Source organism: Xiphophorus maculatus, chromosome 6 (assembly GCF_002775205.1).
Source record: "Xiphophorus maculatus strain JP 163 A chromosome 6, X_maculatus-5.0-male, whole genome shotgun sequence".
Classification (NCBI taxonomy): domain Eukaryota; kingdom Metazoa; phylum Chordata; class Actinopteri; order Cyprinodontiformes; family Poeciliidae; genus Xiphophorus; species Xiphophorus maculatus.
The window spans coordinates 8,476,316-8,494,423 of NC_036448.1; the positions used below are offsets into that span (position 1 = coordinate 8,476,316).

Below are 18,108 nucleotides of genomic sequence, written 5' to 3' on the forward strand. Positions count from 1 at the left end.
TGTACACTAAAAATAAATATTAAAAGTGGCTCTCGGGTTTTACAGCATAAACAGAATAATGTCTTTTTGTACATCATTCCGATGAATGTACGATTGTTTTCTGCGTTCTGTCTGCACCTATTTTTACACACTTTGACCAAAATGACTTATTGGCTGATGTGCCTGCAATATTTGCTTGAGGTAAACAGTATTGACTGCAGTAATCTCAGTGATCAAACTTCATTCCATCCGAATGGACTTACCAGAAGAGCACGTTATTTTACTGCCAGTACTTTGGGCCAACATTGCGGGAAAGATTTTGCGCTTAAATTGTTTTTTCTTCTTTTCTTTTTTTTTTGCAATAGTTATTGCCATGTACCCTTCCAATCAACTGTTGTCCCACCCTACATTGGGTGGGGGTGCAGGCGTTGCTTTTTTCCATTTTCCTTTTTTTGCTGACACCACATCTCTTTAATGGGTGTATGCACATTTACAAATGCAACTATTGCACATACTGTACAAGTCATGCTCCCTGAACTTTCTCTGATTGCGAAACTATACCCAGACATAATGTTTTTATTTTATCGTTATTATTGTCTCAGTTTATCTGCCCCTACTGGAGAGCACTTTGGATAAACATCTTGTATTTTAAATGTGCTTTGTAACTTAAACGGACTGGATTGGATTGGATTATGGTCATGAACTATCCTGCAGCATCATTCCCAAGTCACAGCAAACATGAGGAAGAAGGTGCACTGGTCCGATAATTGTTTCAATCAGTAACTTCTAATCGAAGTGGACAGAAATTGCATGCGGGGTACCCCAAGGCTCAGTCTTAGAACCTCTCGTATTCAGTAAAAGGGATTGACTCAGTCAGGCCTAATATTACGGTGAACCAGAGAGGTTAACAAAATGCAAAAGTCTCAACGCAACAACAAAAGCCAAAGCAGAAGTTAAGCTATCAAGTTTTTTTATATCTTTCGTTTTAGCAGAACCGTTTTGCTGATGTGCTGTGGCATTTGCATTTTGTCGACCTTTCTGGGTATATTCACCGTATATTTTATAGATGCATCCCGAACCTTTCAGATATATACTGTATGTATTTTTAAAAAATCTTTGGAAACCATATACTGTATATCTATTACATAAGATCCCAATAAAATACATGAAAGCCTGTGCTTTTCCAAAATGTGGACAATCAAGTGGTATAAATACTTTTGCAAGGTGCTGTACAATGCCTCTAGGTTTATGGTTGGAAATTGACAAAAAATATTAAAACGTAAAAGGGAGCACTTTTCAAAGCACTGTAAATATTTTGATTTTACTATTTTTGAAATAATCTCAACACTTCCAATTAAAAAAAGCACGATTTATTCCTTGGTTTTCATCTCTTGTGAATATTTACGATACTGTATCACTCTCCTGGGTTAGCGGAACTACGGCAACCTTTTCACTTTTAACCTTTTGACACTAGTAAGAATCAATTTGCTCCTCCCTTTCTGGGAAGCCTGGACCTTCTGTTGGTATTGGTCATCCAGTGGGATAAAAAGAGCATTGCTGCTGCTGCTGCTGCAAGTCATTGCAGTTTAGGAGCAGAACAATGGCGGGAGGTTCTAGCTTCGTTTGGGTTCCCTTCCTTCTCATCTGTGTCCTCCCTGCGTCTGACAACAGACACGGTAAGAAGCAATGCTTTCCCGTAATGTTTCCAGTAAATATAGCATTGAAACATTGATTGAAATTTGAATCCTTCATCTGTTTTCAGTGCCGCATAACGTGGGTGAGTTTGTCAAGAACACTGGAAACCCACAGCTGGACGAAATCCTGTCCAGGATTCCTGTGAGTCCTCACTGATTCTGACTCTGTTCATTCATAGTGCATGTAAAGAGAGCCAGACAGCCCAGATTGTGTGATGGAAAAAAACAAAACCATGATGATCCATTGTAAAACTTTTACCATTTTAAGGTGACATCTCGATATCCTTTTGAAAACAAACAAAAATGCAATTAATGGGAAAAATTAACTTTATGTTAAAGCCACAACAACCCGGTTGCACAAGTGTTCACACCCTGAAACTCGTCTGACGTTGAAGTATATTTGGATTTAATTTCAGCATTCATTCATCTTTCAGTTTGACTCAAAATTGGACAACTACAAGCTGAAACAATGTCGCAATTTAGGCTGCAGCATTCAGTCAGCAGAGTTGAGAAATCTGCGATCGACAATTCAGGGCAGAGGAAATATTTTCTTGACCCACGTTTGCCACAGCCTCCCTGAGTATTGTTACTGAACATGTCACACAGTTTGTGCATAAAATTCAAACAAGGCGACATGTTCAGTAACAGCAGAATAATATACCACGTCATAAGTCATCTCTAACTGATTTCCTTAAGTCGACTCCAATCTGATTGTGTGATGCTGTCAAGTCACACCTTGTGCTATGAATAATCACATATCCACTGAAACCTGTCATTTTACTTGGGTTTTGCACAATTTGTATATCCACTGTGTTGCTATAGTACAAGTTGTGTGTTGTAAATAACGATTGAACGTTTTTAATGTATTCATCTCAGATACCCTTGCCAGATGGAACTGATTTCGACAATGTAAATGTAACGGTATGTAATCACCTCTTTTTCATGCTAATTTGATTGCTGTCTGTGATTTGGGTTCTTCTAATCTAATGCCTTTCATTCTCTTTCAGTCCATAAAAGTCAAACTTTGCACTGGTGAGTGTATTCTTTATCCGTGTTCCAGTTCTAATCCGACGCATGCTTACGGGTTCTCGCTTTTGTTTTGTAAGGGTTCGAAGAAAACTTGGATTCCCTGAACAAGCAGCTTCGGGAAGCAAGTCGGCGTAACAGCCAGCTGGGTGAGTAGACGGTACATCCTTCGGCGGGTTGGATGGAAAGCTTCCTTTTGCGTTGTTCTGCTTTAACCTGCGCGCTCCATCGCAGACGGGGAAGCCTTCGCGTTGAGGCAGGAGGTCAGGCAGCTGACGCTGAAACTCTCCACCTGCAGTTTGGCTGTGACGTCCGTCGCCGGCTGTAAGATCGTGCCTGAAAGTCCTGCTCTTCACCCTCTGACCACTTCTTCGGGGGTGGCTTCAACAAGCAAAATGTTCAAATGTTTCATCTATTTCCCGACAGCATACCACACCCAGCTGCACAACAAACTGAAGCATCTGCTGGAGGCGATTGACAGTGAGAGCATTCAAGGTATGCCTAGATTTTAAGGTAATTTTCATCTTTATAATACTTCAGCATAGTTCATTTTTTCTTAAAAATGTATTTCTTATAGTTTTGAAGATCATGGCTCTGACCAGGGATGTTAGATCTTTACGGAGGAAGTTTGAATTCGCTGTTAACTCAAATGGAAATTCGACCGAGATAACAGGTGGGAAGTTTTTATTCATCGTTTTCAGTTTTTCAAAATGTTTTTTAAAAAAATATACTGTATATATTTCAGTATGATTAACTTCATTCATAAAAGAAAAGGAGCATAAATATAATGAGCTTTTTACATAATTTGTCACATTACAACCGCAAACCTGAATATTTTTAATTAGGATTTTGTATAATAGACCAGCTAAAAGTAGTGAAGTGAACTGTGAAGTTGAAAGAAAACAACATGTGATTAGAGTCAACAATTAACAGCAATATTTTGGTTTAGTTAGCTAGTCATGGAGTAAAAAAAAATGGGTGTTCATTTTTTTCAAAGTCATATTTTCGCCATGTTATAAATGTCGGTGTTTCAAACTAAATATTTCATCCACAAGCTAAATATTTTGCTTAAAAACTACAGTATATATTTAGCTTTCAAATTCAGTATTTAGTCATTAAGCTAAATATTTATCTTCATCACTAAATATTTAGTTCCTACATATGTTGAGGTTTGTAGTTGTAACTTGTGAAAAATGTGATAAAGATTATGGCATTACAATACATTCATAAAGCACTGCAGGTCATGCATTATCAAAAAGCTTCAATTTAATTTTGATGTTCTTATTTTACTGAATTTCTGCCTTGAATAGAAAAGTCTCTTTTCTGAAATCGTTTCAAACAGCTGTGCAAGCTGAACTGAGCGCAAAGACCGCCGAGCTCAACGCCAAGAAGCAACAAATCAGCAGGAACAATGAAACTCTGCCATTAAGTGAGTTTTTGTTTTTCTTTTGGAAAGATTTATTCCTTTGCTGAGCAGTGAAAACGGTGTCCAGTACATGATAAGTGTAATTCGTGTGTTCAGTCCTAGAGATAATCTCCTTGCAGAATCAGATCTGGGACCTGCAGCAGACCGAACTGAGCAGCAAAACCGCTCTGACTGTCGATAGAAGACTTCTGGGTAAATCGCGCTCTCTTTGCCTGAAAAATTAGAACAAGAGATTACACATGGCATTTATTAAAGTAATGCTCTAACTTTACAGTTCACCCTTAAACTCAATCTCGTAATGCAGACTCTTAATTCCCCTCAGCGCTACAAGAGCTGCTGGACAGGAAGCTCTCCGAGCTGCAACGCAAAGAAGACCCAATCTCTATTGGTGTGTAAGCCTCTCCAACTACATTTGCCAGTGTTTCTTTTTTCTCTATCCACAATTTTAAAGTCATATAAAAAAAAAACAAATAACCTGGTATTTCTAATCGATCACATGGACGTGATTGATCAGTGCTGGAGCTGATTTCTGTGCGCCATAAGATCACGACGATGGAGAAAAGGATCAAGATCCTGACGCAGGGATCCAAATCTAAAAGTCTTGGTGAGTTTGTGTTTGCATATCACCAACACATATCTTGTTCAGATTTTGCATGTTGAGCTTGATTATTATTATTATTTTTTTTCATTTTACTTTCAGATGCTCAGAGGGAATTGAGGCAAAAGACTGAGCAACTGAAGAGAGCAATCTTGCTGCTGAGTGAACGGGAAAATGACAAGAATCTTAGTAAGCTTGCACTCCAACATCTCCACTTAGGTTCTTGTTTTATGTTTGCATTGACCCAATGTGCTCTTGATTTGGATTTTTCAGCTAGGGAGATCCTGAGGCTCCAGTTTGAGGTGGACCGTTTGGCAACGATACTTTCAAATTTCGAAGAGACCCTGGAATCCACCATCACAGGTGAATGATGTAAACCAAAACAGCAACACGCAAAGCGATGGACTTTATTTATGGCTGAAACGATTCATCTGATTAATTGTGATGAATCGATAGTTGAAATAATTGCCAACTAATTTAGTAAGCGATTAATCGTTAACTGGACTTTGCTGACTCCAAATAAGGCAATTTACTGAAAGAATAAGACACTGAGAGCACAAATTAAGCCAAAACTGTACAAAAATATATATACATTTTTCATTAAAAATAATTATAAGGGCGTGCCGTGGTGGCGTAGGGGATAGCGCAAACCCATGTTTGGAGGCCTTGAGTCCTTGTCGCGGGTTCGACTCCCGGACCTGGCGATCCTTGCCGCATGTCTTCCCCCCTGTACTTCCCCCTTTCCTGTCAGCCTACTTTCATATAAGGGACACTAAAGCCCACAAAAGACCCCCTGGAGGGGTAAATAAAAAAATTATAATAATTTTAAAAACTCTGCAAATTTGTTCTACTCAAATCTCCTCAAATTACCTAGTTTAAGCTTCACATGGTTCAAATTCTGTCAAAAAACCCCAACAACTAATAAGCACCTTTTGCTATCTAATTATTAATTAGTTAATCCAAAGAAATTGTCAACAGATCAGCCCTACACAGCATTAATGTGAAGTCAAACAAAAAGGGCTGAGCTTTTCACATTTTGATGTTGGAAGGAATTTTTTAGGTGGAAATTCATCCTTTGCTGCAAAAGATAAAGCGATGCAATATTGTTGCATTTTAGTCCATAACATTTTTTTGGTCTTATTTCATTTCTTGTAATCCCTAAAGTTAGCTGAAGCCTTAGTTTTATTTGCATTTTATGAGATATACCAACACAAAGTAACTGTGTCAGAATTTTGGAGTTTAAGAAAAATTATATATTTTTTTTTTTAAAATCTGAGTATACGGAGGTATTTTTGCAGTTACAGCTGCAAAAAGTAAAGATTATGTCTCCATTTTTTTTGTTTTTTTGTTTTACATTGAAACCATTTTCCTTCCATGCCCTACTTTGTGTTGGTCGGTCACATAAAATCTCATCAAAACACATTTAAAATTGGTGATGAAATTTGAAAATTTGTGCTTTTTTTGTCCTGTTTTTTGTAACGTTATCATATTATCCACAAGTCTTGGCGTTAGTTGAACTGAACAAGCAGAAATGTGTTAAAAGGAGTGTTTTTGTTTTTCATTGAAGCCATAACAGAGGAACTGGAAGTGAAGAAGAGAAAAGAGGTCATTTTGCAGAAATTGCTGGAGAATACAGACCACGCCATCGCACAGCTGAGTGAGTAAGAGGAGGAAGAGGAGGGATCTCTGTCTCTGGAGAATGTTTCCTATGTTCACCATAACAAAGCTGACGAGTGTGCACTTTTACTTTGACCAGTCATGAAAGTAATCAGCATCATGGAGGAGCTGACGGAGCACAAGGAGACAACAACCGATGAACAGCCTGGTGAGCTCGCCTCCGCTTATTCTTAAATCGCATCACTTTCAACATTTATTCTTATTCGAATGTTTTTGCAGATATTCTGACACTCCTTCAAACCTATAAACGAGACTACACCAAAGCTCTAAGTGAAATAAAGAGTGAGTCTTATTCTGTGACATCAGTGGCATTTTGTGAAATACATTTTTGATAACCAGGCTGTTTTTGTGTTTCCGTACAGGCCTGAAGGAGCAGCTGCGTCAGACACGTGAGCAGTGCTCGGGACTTGAGGAGCGATATATCGGTGAGCGGCTTTTCTGAACTTCCGAGTCGTGTCACGGTTGCACTCCTGATCTAAAGTCCTAACCTGTTTCTCCCAGCGGCAAAGACTGAACTGGAACACAGGGTTGCACAGCTGAACAGAACTGAAGACTCTAAAACTGCCTTCGGTATTAATTTCAGTTTTTTTTTTCCTATTTATTAGAGGAAAATGTGGACTTGCGTGGTTTCTTTCTATAAAACTTGTCATGTACATTATGCTTGTCTGTGTCAGTTGTGAGTGTAATACACCTGCACAGCGAAATCGCAGCTTTAAAGAAGGCGATCGTAACATCGGCTGGTACAAAGGAGATTATAAGTGAGTACCACTTATCTTTATGAAAGTAGTTTCAACCTTCTTGAAAGCGAGATGCGTTAATGCCCCTTTTTTTCTCCTCAGGGCTGCAGAGGGAGCTGCTGCAGAAAGAAGAAGAACTAAAAGCCAAGACTGCAGACATAGAGAGACTGATTCCCAACTCACAGATAGGTGAGTCCACTGTGACGTGTCCAGATCACATGGAAAATGTTTCAGCCTATTTTTTCTCTCCAGGTGGTTTACAGACAGGCAGCTTTCTTGACACCTAAATTATCCCTGTGTAATATTTCATAAGAGTAAAAACAGTCCCATTTATGGAAGGAAAATCCATAAATGGCTGGAAACCCACAAAATTATTGCCCCAAGTAACAATTATTTCAGTAATCGATTATTCTATTGATTAATCAATTAATCGCATATTTTTATGTGATTGTCTAATCAAACCGACACATTCTGCAGGTTTTCAAGCTTTTTACATGCATTATTAGAAATACATTAGCAGAGACAAATAAACAAATAATAAAATTCCTTTTTGAATTTAATTATTTGTCACTCGAGGAGCTTTTAGTAAAACATATTTACAGACAAAGGGCATTTTCTTATCGTAAATGCAGAATGTAGGAATATTTTTGCACAATTTCGGCTTAATTACTGCTCTGCATATGTTGTTGTTTTTGTTCAGCAAATGGCCTTTTTTTGACTCTGACCAGTTAACCATTAATCGCTTACTAAATTAGTTAACCATTATTTCAATAATTGATTAATCGCAATTAATCTAATTAATCCAATTAATCATTTAATCACAGTTAATAGTGATTAAATAATTAAATGATCAAGGCTTTCTACAGATTGTGAATTGTTTTCTGCCAATGAGGTCCTTTTTTGTTGCAGCTGAGCAGTGGCAGGGCACTCTGCACGTAACATTCTCAGTGCTAAAAAGCCCAAAAACAATTTATTTGGAGCCCTGCAAGCAGATGTAGTTAGGATGTAACAGTCAGGAAGCTCTCACTGCGTTCTTGATGGACCCCAGGAGGTCTCTACTTGACAACATCTAAGAATAAAATGATAATACATAAAAATCTCTAACAACATCTATGTACAGTACTTCTTTAGACCGCTGTCCAAAGGCCCCACCAAGATTTCAGCTCTGTTGTTCCCATTTACATTTATGTTTCAGTTTTAAACATTATTGAGCTGCAGAATAACATCTGGACTCTTCAGAGCAAGGATACCAACGAGACGACCAGTGAGATATCAGGTACTTTCAATTGTTACTGGTTCAGAGTTAAACATCTATGGGGATTGTATCACAAATTCCTTAATTTACTCCACATTAAATTGTTTTTTTTTTTTTTTCAGAGTTGCAAAGGAGACTGGATGGTCTGCTGAGTGAGATAGATAGAGAAGACCAGGAAACCCTAAAACACAGTGAGTGAAACAGTTTCCAACACTTTCATTCCTCTAATGAGCACATTTCTGTCCTTCTTTGGTTCATTGTGATATTTAATAAAACTAATGTTGTCTAGGCTCTTGACTTTGTGTTTTGCGTTTCAGTGATGACAGTCCTGACCCTGCAGAGTCAGGTGGAATATCTTCAGAAACAGCTGTCGGTGACCGAGGTTTTACAATCCCACAGGATTACCCGTAAGTGCCTCCAGCAAAATGAAGTAATATCTGAAGTGAGGTTGATTTTTGCCTTGAAAAAACATCCACACACCTTCCCCCTTTTTAAATGTTGCTGCAGCACCACACACGTATAGAAATGTTACAACAAGAAGTGGATGAAAACCTGTTAAAGGTTGTAAATAACGTCAGAATATGGTGAAAGTTTAACTTCCAGAAGAACAACAACCCTAGACATCAGTGGAAAGAATCAAAAATTGTTGTTTATACTCAAACCTGATTGAACTTGAAGTATTTTTTCAAAGAAATATAGTCGAAAATAAATAAATGTACCAAAAGTTGGTTCTACAAAGAATTGTGCAAAAGGAACTAAATTCTAGTGTTTGGCACACTTCTCTGATTTTTACATGTAAAACAAAACAAAACAAAAATTCAAAAATCATATAGAATTTTCCTTAAACCTCACAATAATGAAATATTTTGTCTTGGTGTATCACATAAATGCGGAAGATGATTAAGACCACTGAAAAGAAAAAATATCTTCTTTTTTTTTGTCCCCTATTTTGACCATTGTGAGTCCATTATTGATATCCTGCAAATTACTAATATTCTTTCATTCTTCCCACAATCAGAACTCAACAAAGAGCTTGAAATCAAGCAGGCGCAGTTACAAAAAGCTTACCTGGAGATGAAGGAGAAGAACAAGGAAAACGGCGAACTGTGTAGGTGAAGTGAGAAAACGCTGCAATCTTAATCTCATATGAACATTTATGTGTGCCTCATCATTTTGTTTCTGCTTTATTCAGTGGTAAACATCTCTGTACTGCAAAGCCAGCTCAGAAAGTTAGAAAAGGAAAGTGAAAAAGAAAAAGTCGTTGCCACGGTGTCCAGTGAGTGGGCTCCTGGTGTTTACGTTGTTTGTGTCTTCTTTTTAAGATTGGAAAACGCGTATGTGAAGTAATTGTTCATTTTGTGTTTAAATAATGCTTCTTAGAGCTGAATGAACAATTGAAGATTAAACAAAAGGAGAACCAAGAACAGCAGAACTTGATAAAAGGTAAGTTTAGTGAACATATAGGCTGCTGCGAATATATTTAATGTATAAATGATTTAAAAAACATTTTTATTTCTACCAGCTCTGCAGATCAGCTTGAACCAGACTCAATCAGAGTGTTCTGCAACAACAAATGAGCAGCAAGTTCAAGGTGACTCTTACTTCTCTTCATCCCTGCTGGAGGAAATGCTGTGAATTCAAAACTTACAATTATTGATTTTGCTTTTGGTAGACCTGCAGAAAAGTTTGGGAGCCAAGATTGAGGAACTCAAGAGCAAATCTGATACAGTCACGTCTCTCGGTCAGTCGGAAAGCTGCGCGTATCTTTTCTATGATTTGGAAGATCGAAGGACGTCGACGCTAATGAAACGCGTGTGTTTGTTTAAGCTCTTCAAGTTTCTACGTTGACTGTGCAGCTGGAAGAACTAAAGAAGCAGCTGGAAAGCTCTGCTTCCCAAACTAAAGTTGAAGGTAGGTTTGCATGAACCGTGCACACAAATGTTGTTGTTTTAACTATCTTAGCTAAATTACTTCAAGTGTTTCTTAACGGAAAGGGACCCATATCCTGTTCTTGTTGCTAAAAGTAGACTAAAAACATTTATAAAGTAACAAAATGAAAAGCTTTTGCCACTCACAAAAAAAATAAATAAAAAAATGTGTCTTTCTTACAATTACTATATATCCTTGTACTGTGTACAGTTCAGTATCAAGCCAGCTGGCTGAAAAATATTTCTGTTTTTTTTTTTAAGAGCTTCAAATAATTATTGACCAGAAAAGTGCAGAACTGGTCAAAGTAACAGAAGAGCTGAAACAACGAAGCACGCAGTCCCAAAGACGTAAGATATAAGCCAGTGACTAAATAAATAAATGATTCTTTTGAATGATATTTATGTGAGTCAACTAAAAATGTGCGACTCTTTCAGTTTTGCAGGTTATTGCCGTACAAGTGGAGATTGATCGACTGGTAACTGTGGCCTCAAACGAATCAGATTACGCCAAGATCCAAGGCAAGTAACAAACACGTAGCATTGCGCTAGCACTGGATAAGTTTATTATTTAATATAATTGCGACTGCAGGACTCCAAGATCATCTCAGTTACCTGATAGAAGGGATTCAGGACACAGACAATGAAAACACAAAGCTAAGTAGGTATCAGTGAAATGAGTGGTGCACTGCTGAGCAGTAGCTGATCTGACAGGATCACATCTTTCTCTGTCAGCATTTAAAATTCTGACTCAGAAGGACGAAATAGCCAGACTGAAGAAGGAGATGGAGAGCCAACTGGGAGCACAAGCGGAGAAAATTAAAGGTGAGGCAAAAAGTAATAATACTAATAATAATAATAATGATAAAACATCACATGGACACACCTCACGCTTTCTTTTTATTTCTTATTTCCTAGGTCTGGAAAATCTATTGGAGTCGGTCAGAAATGAGATAAAAAAGAAAACAAATATGCTGGAGACGTCACCCTTGAGAATTGCGAATCTGTGTGAGTATTTAGTCCTTTCAAAAATAAGAATAAACTAGATACTTAAAAAAAAAAAAACATTTAAGCAACTACCTTTTTTTATTTCTTTTAGCTGCTCAGATTATGGAACTGAATGAGAAAATCGCACCGCTGCAGCAGGAAATATCAGACCTCAATCAGACGTATGCTGAAAACCTCGCAGGTAAAGCGATAACTAATACATTTACTTAAGGGTAAATTGTACTTTTGGCTCATATGCATGTATTTCTTAATCTCCAGAACTTCAAGAGAGACGCAATTTTGCTCAGAAGAAACTGCAAAATACTGAAGCTCAGCTCAAGGAGGCAGACGCAAGGAATTTTAAACTAGGTGCAAACTCCTTTCATGTACTAGTTTAACATTTTGTTTGTTTTCAATTTGCCACTGGAATAACTGTGTTTTTTCTGTCTCTGTCAGTAATGGATATCGCCAATCTCAAATCTGAGCTGAAAAAAGCGAAGGAAGAAACTTCTATAACTTCTAAGAAGAAAGTTACTGGTTTGTTATTATTTGAATGCAATAATATAGCAAATACTTACTATAGGGTGCCGTACAAAAGTATTGTTTTTTTTTTTTGATAAAAGGTTTTGGTGCTAGGATGAGGTGGGAGGAGGAGAATTTGGTGGTAAAGAAATTGCTTTAGTTTCTAAAACTGCAATGGAAACACGTCACACAAGTCACATGATCAACGACCGGATGTTGCCACTGGCGCGAACCACGAAGAAGAAGACGACAGGAAGTGGCAGGCGGGGCACTTCCTGTTTTTAATGACTTATCGCGTGAACAAACGTACTCACGCGTGATTTTAATTGCGTTTCTTGTTTCAATGGAAATACCGCAATTGCGAAAATTGCCTTCTTTGTCATCAGCGGAATATTGGCAAAGTTTTGCGAACATTTGTAATGGAAACGCTGCTGTTGAGACTTTCACAGACCAGCTGGATAAAAGTTGGATAGAATTACACACAGGTGAACCACATTGAACAATTAGGCGACATTTTCACTCTAGTTTTCCTTCTTGATCACAGCCGTGAACAGCTGCTGTAGTTCGTCTGCCAAATAAAGACATGTTTGCAAAATAACAAAATGTGAAAATGTTTAAAAGAGTGTTAAGGCTTTTTCAAGTCACTGTGTGTGTCATAAATAACCCGAAAAAGCATGCAACACTTAATTCAGGCAATTCTTCTCCCTCTCTTTTCAGCCCTGGAACAACAACTTAGAACACAGGATAAAGAAAACAGAAAACTTGAGAGCGCCAATAGAGGTATGGAATGAGCTCTGCTGCTGTGTTCTGTTCAGCCTTCCTGTTATCTACTGGAAAAGATCAGTCACTATTCCCTGAATGAACCACATGCATGTGGACGTGTTTCGGAAAATAACATTCAATTTTAAATTGCTTCTGATGCACTAATCCCAAAATGGTCTCTTGTTGTTTGGTGCTATAATCACCGAAGCTCCTTTCTCACTCAGACTTAAAGCAACAAATGGAGGAGCTGGAAACGTGCTGCGACTCCAACACCCACTGTGAAGGTGAGAGGTCAAAAAAAAATGACCTGTAGCGAAGATCTACCGTGTCATTTTGTGCTATTTATAGTAAGCTTCTGATAAAATAAAAAACAGACATGCAGAGGCAGCTGCAGCAGAGCCAGGAGGATGCGGATCGTCTCCATCAGCAGCTGCAGGAGAAGGACGCCGCCCTGAGAAAGCTGCAGCGCGACTTCGAGCAACAGCAGCGGGAGAAGGAGCAGCTGCAGGAAAACTACAACAGTATGTTCACCTCAGAATTACGAGTTAAACACGAGCTCAGATCAGAACCAGGAAGTCATGCTTTGTTCCTCTCCTCTCAGACGTCGTGGCTAAACTAACCAACGTGGAAGACAGGACCATCTATAACAGTGAGTCACACGCAAGAGCCAGGATTGCTAAGAGAGTAACTAGAGATGCACTGATTGCAGTATTTTGGTCGATCGCCAATCTTTTGAGAAAACGGACTTGCCAATTACATTGTCATCAAAATTTTTTGTCTGTTTGAAAAGTTGCTCAATATAGCAACAAAATCGCTAAGTGTACAGCAGTGGCGTGACTGTTGTTAACCACGCACATAAAGATGTGACCGGGTCCGTCACCGCAGAACAAAAAGAGGCAGGAGCTGCATTTCCATTGATCACATAGTTGGGCGAATTGGAATTACAAAAACAAATTTGCTTTATTCAAACACAGCAATTTCAAGAAACGCATGTCTTTTGCTAGAAGGTTTTTGCATTATGAGGAGGTGGTTTTTCAGTTACATTAAAATTTGTGTATTTTGTAAAATTGCAATGAAAAACATTTTGCCGCATCGCACGAGTCACGTGATCAACAACCAGATTTTAGCGCTGGCGGAAAAGATGAAGAAGACGGCAGCAAATGGTAGGAGGATGATGGCACAGCATGTTTTTTTTTTTTTTTAAATGACTTATCACGTGACCAAACATATTCCTGTGTGATTTTAATTGTGTTTCTTATTTAATGGAAACCTTGCAAAAATGTGTTTTTCAACATGAGCCGCACATCGACAGAGTTCTGTGCACCTTTGTAATGGAAACATAACTAGTGGTTGATTTTCAGACCTTTAGGTCAGTAGGTAATATCGGTGGAAAGATCAGTTTTACATGTAAGTATTGACCGATCGCCAGTCACCCAAAATTAAAGAAATCTAGGCCGATTTATCAGTGCAACCCTAAAAGTAACATACAGACGCCTTGTACTCTGCATGTTTAAACTTTTTTAACAAACACACAATCTGCATTTCTCCATTTTCCAGCAAAGGTCACCTGGGATCCAAATACGGCACATCCCAGATTAGTTTTCTTTTCCGACAACACCGAGGTATCCACCACCGACGACGCACTCCAGTCCCAGGACAACCCCAGCAGGTTCGACGTGGTCCTCGGCGTTCTGGGCTCGACCGGCTTCTCGAGAGGCCGCCATTACTGGGAGGTGTCTGTAGCTGAAAAACGTTGCTACCACATCGGGATGGTCAGCGAATCGGCCAAGAGGAGAGGATCGTTATCCTTCAGGCCCGCGAACGGTTTCTGGACCATAATCCTGAACAAACAGGGTGAGCTCAAGGCGATCGACAGGACGTCTGTAACCCTTCAGGTTGAGAGGCTGCCCATTACTCTGGGCATCCTGCTGGACTACAAGAAGGGACAGGTGTCCTTCTACGACGCTGGCGCCAGATCTCATCTGTACTCGTTCTCAGGTCAAGAGTTTACCGACAGAATCTACCCGTTTCTCAACTACTGCGTTGAGGATGTTGAAAATCCTCAGCCAATAGTTTTGCTGCCTCCAGGATCAACCGACTGGATTAATTAAGCAACACAATAAGTCCGGTTTTGGCACATTTGTCCAACAGTTGCATGACTTAATAATCAGATATTTTATTGTCTTTATGAATGATTTTGATTCAATAAATCAACAAACTTAAAAAAGTGTGTACGGACCTCTGACTGTCATCTCCCAGGTGTAATAAACGTTACCATTTAAAAAACGAACAACCTGTGTAGAAAAAACGTTTTAATGACACTCAACCGTCCAACTTCATAAAACAAAGCATGTTTTTATTATGAACATGTTGATCTTGAGAAACATTGCAAATCTCTGTAGAAAAAACCCACTCGCGTCAAATGATCACAAAGGATTTCATCACAGTTTAAACAATTACATGGATTTGAAAAAGACCAAAGGACAAAAAAAAAACAAAACAGGATTCCTACCAGGTCTAGAAAAGCAGAGACGCACAAGTCAATCATTCGCAGATCGGAATTACGTAGTTTTGCAACAAGTAAAACTACGTAGCTACGCATGTCGGCTACCAGAAAAATCTGACACGCCGATCACCAAAAAAAACAAACAAAAGAACTCCCACTATTTTTGGTCTATAAACAACTGACACGAGGTAAATATAAACGTTTTATACGTTGTCATACGCTTTGAAGCATCAGTGGGGATTATCTTGTAATTCCTTCATTCAACCTCAATCAAAAAACATTTTTTTCCCCCACTTTCCTTTGATCCATGCATAACGGACAAAAGTCAAAATCAGCAGGCCACAATGCCAAGGAAAATTGGAAATCGGTATTGATGGTGGATTTCTATTTAAAACTTTGGAAAATTATGGATTTTGATTTATTCTTATTCCAGGTCTGGACCAGTAACAGAAATATATTTAATGAAATATTTATTTTCAGACCTAATTGTCTGCATGAAAAACAGAATACTGTAAAAACTGCTGTTAAAGTGTTTTTTTTAAAAGTTGTACATCCGTCATTCTGCCTCTCCATCCAGCCTTCTGTTGAATAACCTCTCTGTTCAGCCATCAATCCATCCAACCATCAGTTCCCTTGTGGTGTCTCAAAGTTCCATCTTCAACATCTGAACACTGTGCAAACATCTGACGTAAAATCATCCAAAACTTTTCTATCGTTTCTTAAATATGGGGCAAAAATTGACTGAGAAATCGGAGTATCTGAGACCGGAAAAGCACGGACCTTCTATGCAAGAAGTCTGTAGCTAATCTAAGGAATGCAGTAACTGCATGCATGTCCTCTGATGCAGACTTCTGGTCAGTCTCTTCCTGCGGTGCCAGCAACGCTCCTGTAGAAGTGGGCAACAAACATGGGGTCCTTCTCCTCCAGCATGTGCAGGAAGTGATTCCTCTCCTCTTCCCCCCAGGACTCAAACCACTGGGTCCACAGCCGGAGCTGGCACTCAAAGATGTTGGGCAGTTTGTCTTTGACCTGTCACAAAGCAGTAGTTAAGAATTGTTTTATTTTTTTTTTAATGTGTCAACTCAAGAAGTGCATGTAACAGAGCAGGGAGTACCTGGAGGGTGCTGAGTGAGTCGAGGAGAGTGCACACTTTCCCCGGCACGGCTTTCCCAACAAGATCCTGCAGGAACCTCTCCTTCTGGGAGTCATTCCAGCCTTGGAACCAGCTCAGGACACACCGCTGCTCCTGGAAGGTCACGTAGGAGATGGGCTCCGGTTGTCTGTCTTGACCCGCGCAGGACAGGTTCTCCAGGCTGGGAGGGCTGGCTGCACCCTGGGGAGCTGATGGCAGGTCAAACTGGCCTGGAGAAGGCCGCCCAGCCCCGCTGCTGCTCTGGGTAGCAGGGGTCGCTGCTCCTGCTGGTAGACTTGCGGGATTGGAGGGACTGCCGAGGACATTCGGGGCTGTAAATTGTTGGCCGTCGGCGGCCTGCCGCTGGTACGGACCTTGACTGACCTGACTAAACCACGACATTTCTCAGAAAGTGTCTTCAACCAGAAAAAGTTTGCTGGACTTTGAAACGCCAGCGGCGGAGAAACCCTCCCGGGTTTGTTTACATGCGGTTCAGGCAAGACCGCCGCTCGCGCGTCACTTTAAAGCCGGCATCACTTAACACCAGCTGTTTCAATTATAAAAACCGGCCTAATCTGAAGTAAACTACGTCATTTTGCTCATATTTAGAGACCTGTTATGTCTACTTAACAGCAGACGAGTAGCTGCAAAAAATACACAGGAAACGGAAACAGTTTAAAACCTCTTTGTGCACGGAAGTGAAGATTGCGCAGGATTTGCGCAAAAATGTTGTCTACATCTACAAAAAGTAAAACACTGATATAGATTTATAACATATATGTACACGAATTTGAAGTGCATAATGTGAGTTGTGTGCTCTGGAAACTTTATTTTTCTTTTAGTTATTTTAATATTTATGAGAGGTGTTGCGTCGCAATGGGTTTCACCGTCTAAATGCGCATTCTTGTCATAATATTGCGTTCTGTGGCAAGCTTACGGCAATAGGCTTTATACGTCACGGTGCATTCAAGTACACGTCGTACAAGAGATCATCTGATTTGAAAGAGATTTCAAACTATTTTATCACACTTTTTTTTTTTTCATCAAATACCAAAAACAACCCTTTTCAATACCAGATATTGCAAAAGACCGTATTGAGGAATGGTGTGCCAAAACTATGGGGTAATTTTTCTGCCATAATTCGAGAGCACACATTTTCAGTCTGAAAGCAGGATTGCATGTCTTTTGTTCTCAAAACTTAATACGTATGCTTACATTTTCATTTTGAAAGCAGGACTTCAAGTTTTTCTTCTCAAAACTTTTAACATTTTTGTGTGGGAGAAAAATTCCCCCATACTAAACCACCTTGTCTGTCTTTATCAAAAGGGAGAATATTTAGCACATTCATGAGCATGACCATTTTCACACTGAAGAAGCGTAACGGTATAATGATTTGAAAGTATCTTTCAGTTTAAAATTGTATCATTAAATAAATCATCACCCTAATATCAGTGATTCTGCAATCAGAATTGGCCACTAAGCTGCCTATTCATGGTTGTAACTTGAGTCTGTAGGGCAGTCAAATTTATTCTGTTGCAAAACACAATATAATGAAGATAATACTACTTGAAGACCTGGAGTAGTATCTTAAACTTAAACTGTTTGAAAATAGTCAGACATATTATTCAGGCATCTAATGAGACCTGGGGGACATTAACTTATTTGTTTTTAAATCACATTAATTTCGAGATTTACAGATTAAGGAAAGCATTGTTTATTTATCTTAAGAATACAAAATTAAAAAAATAGAATTTAATAGATGTGAAGTAATGCTGCTACACACTCATGTACAGTAGGTGGCGGTATGCACCTTAAAGTTGCTTGTGATCCGCCATAATAGAAAAGAAGAAGAAGAAGAAGAGATTTACAGTTTTATGTACGA

General features: G+C 39.0%; 2 protein-coding genes across 2 annotated transcripts; one reads left to right on the forward strand and one right to left on the reverse strand.

Annotated features, from left to right (window-relative positions):
- Window positions 1-1,543: 1,543 nt before the first annotated feature.
- On the forward strand, window positions 1,544-14,878 carry LOC102218306 (CAP-Gly domain-containing linker protein 1-like). Its single transcript, XM_023335828.1, has 43 exons — window positions 1,544-1,655; window positions 1,742-1,815; window positions 2,550-2,594; window positions 2,681-2,705; window positions 2,780-2,848; window positions 2,934-3,023; window positions 3,126-3,194; window positions 3,277-3,372; window positions 4,042-4,128; window positions 4,222-4,317; window positions 4,448-4,513; window positions 4,640-4,729; window positions 4,826-4,912; window positions 4,997-5,086; window positions 6,291-6,380; window positions 6,480-6,548; window positions 6,620-6,682; window positions 6,763-6,825; window positions 6,902-6,970; window positions 7,075-7,158; window positions 7,240-7,326; window positions 8,333-8,413; window positions 8,515-8,583; window positions 8,710-8,799; window positions 9,411-9,500; window positions 9,585-9,668; window positions 9,773-9,835; window positions 9,915-9,983; window positions 10,065-10,133; window positions 10,220-10,303; window positions 10,582-10,668; window positions 10,756-10,839; window positions 10,910-10,978; window positions 11,053-11,142; window positions 11,236-11,325; window positions 11,417-11,506; window positions 11,584-11,673; window positions 11,761-11,841; window positions 12,544-12,606; window positions 12,813-12,872; window positions 12,963-13,109; window positions 13,190-13,237; window positions 14,146-14,878. The coding sequence occupies exons 1-43, from the start codon at window positions 1,580-1,582 to the stop codon at window positions 14,697-14,699; spliced, it is 3,837 nt and encodes a 1,278-aa protein (XP_023191596.1). The 5' UTR covers window positions 1,544-1,579; the 3' UTR covers window positions 14,700-14,878.
- A 49-nt stretch (window positions 14,879-14,927) lies between these two features.
- On the reverse strand, window positions 14,928-16,902 carry c6h14orf119 (chromosome 6 C14orf119 homolog). The gene is made up of 2 exons (XM_005809249.3): window positions 16,209-16,902; window positions 14,928-16,123 (listed from the first exon to the last, which is right to left on the reverse strand). Exons 1-2 carry the CDS (start codon window positions 16,626-16,628, stop codon window positions 15,950-15,952), a joined length of 594 nt encoding a protein of 197 aa, XP_005809306.1. The 5' UTR covers window positions 16,629-16,902; the 3' UTR covers window positions 14,928-15,949.
- Between the last annotated feature and the right edge of the window lie 1,206 nt (window positions 16,903-18,108).

Coding starts and splice junctions, on each gene's coding strand:
- LOC102218306 (XM_023335828.1), top strand. CDS start 1,580: ATGGCGGGAGGTTCTAGCTTCGTTTGGGTTCCCTTCCTTCTCATCTGT. Junction 8,800..9,410: donor ACAATCCCACAGGATTACCC/GTAAGTGCCTCC, acceptor TCCCACAATCAG/AACTCAACAAAGAGCTTGAA. Junction 12,873..12,962: donor CTCCAACACCCACTGTGAAG/GTGAGAGGTCAA, acceptor AATAAAAAACAG/ACATGCAGAGGCAGCTGCAG.
- c6h14orf119 (XM_005809249.3), bottom strand. CDS start 16,628: ATGTCGTGGTTTAGTCAGGTCAGTCAAGGTCCGTACCAGCGGCAGGCC. Junction 16,124..16,208: donor ACTCACTCAGCACCCTCCAG/GTACTCCCTGCT, acceptor GCTTTGTGACAG/GTCAAAGACAAACTGCCCAA.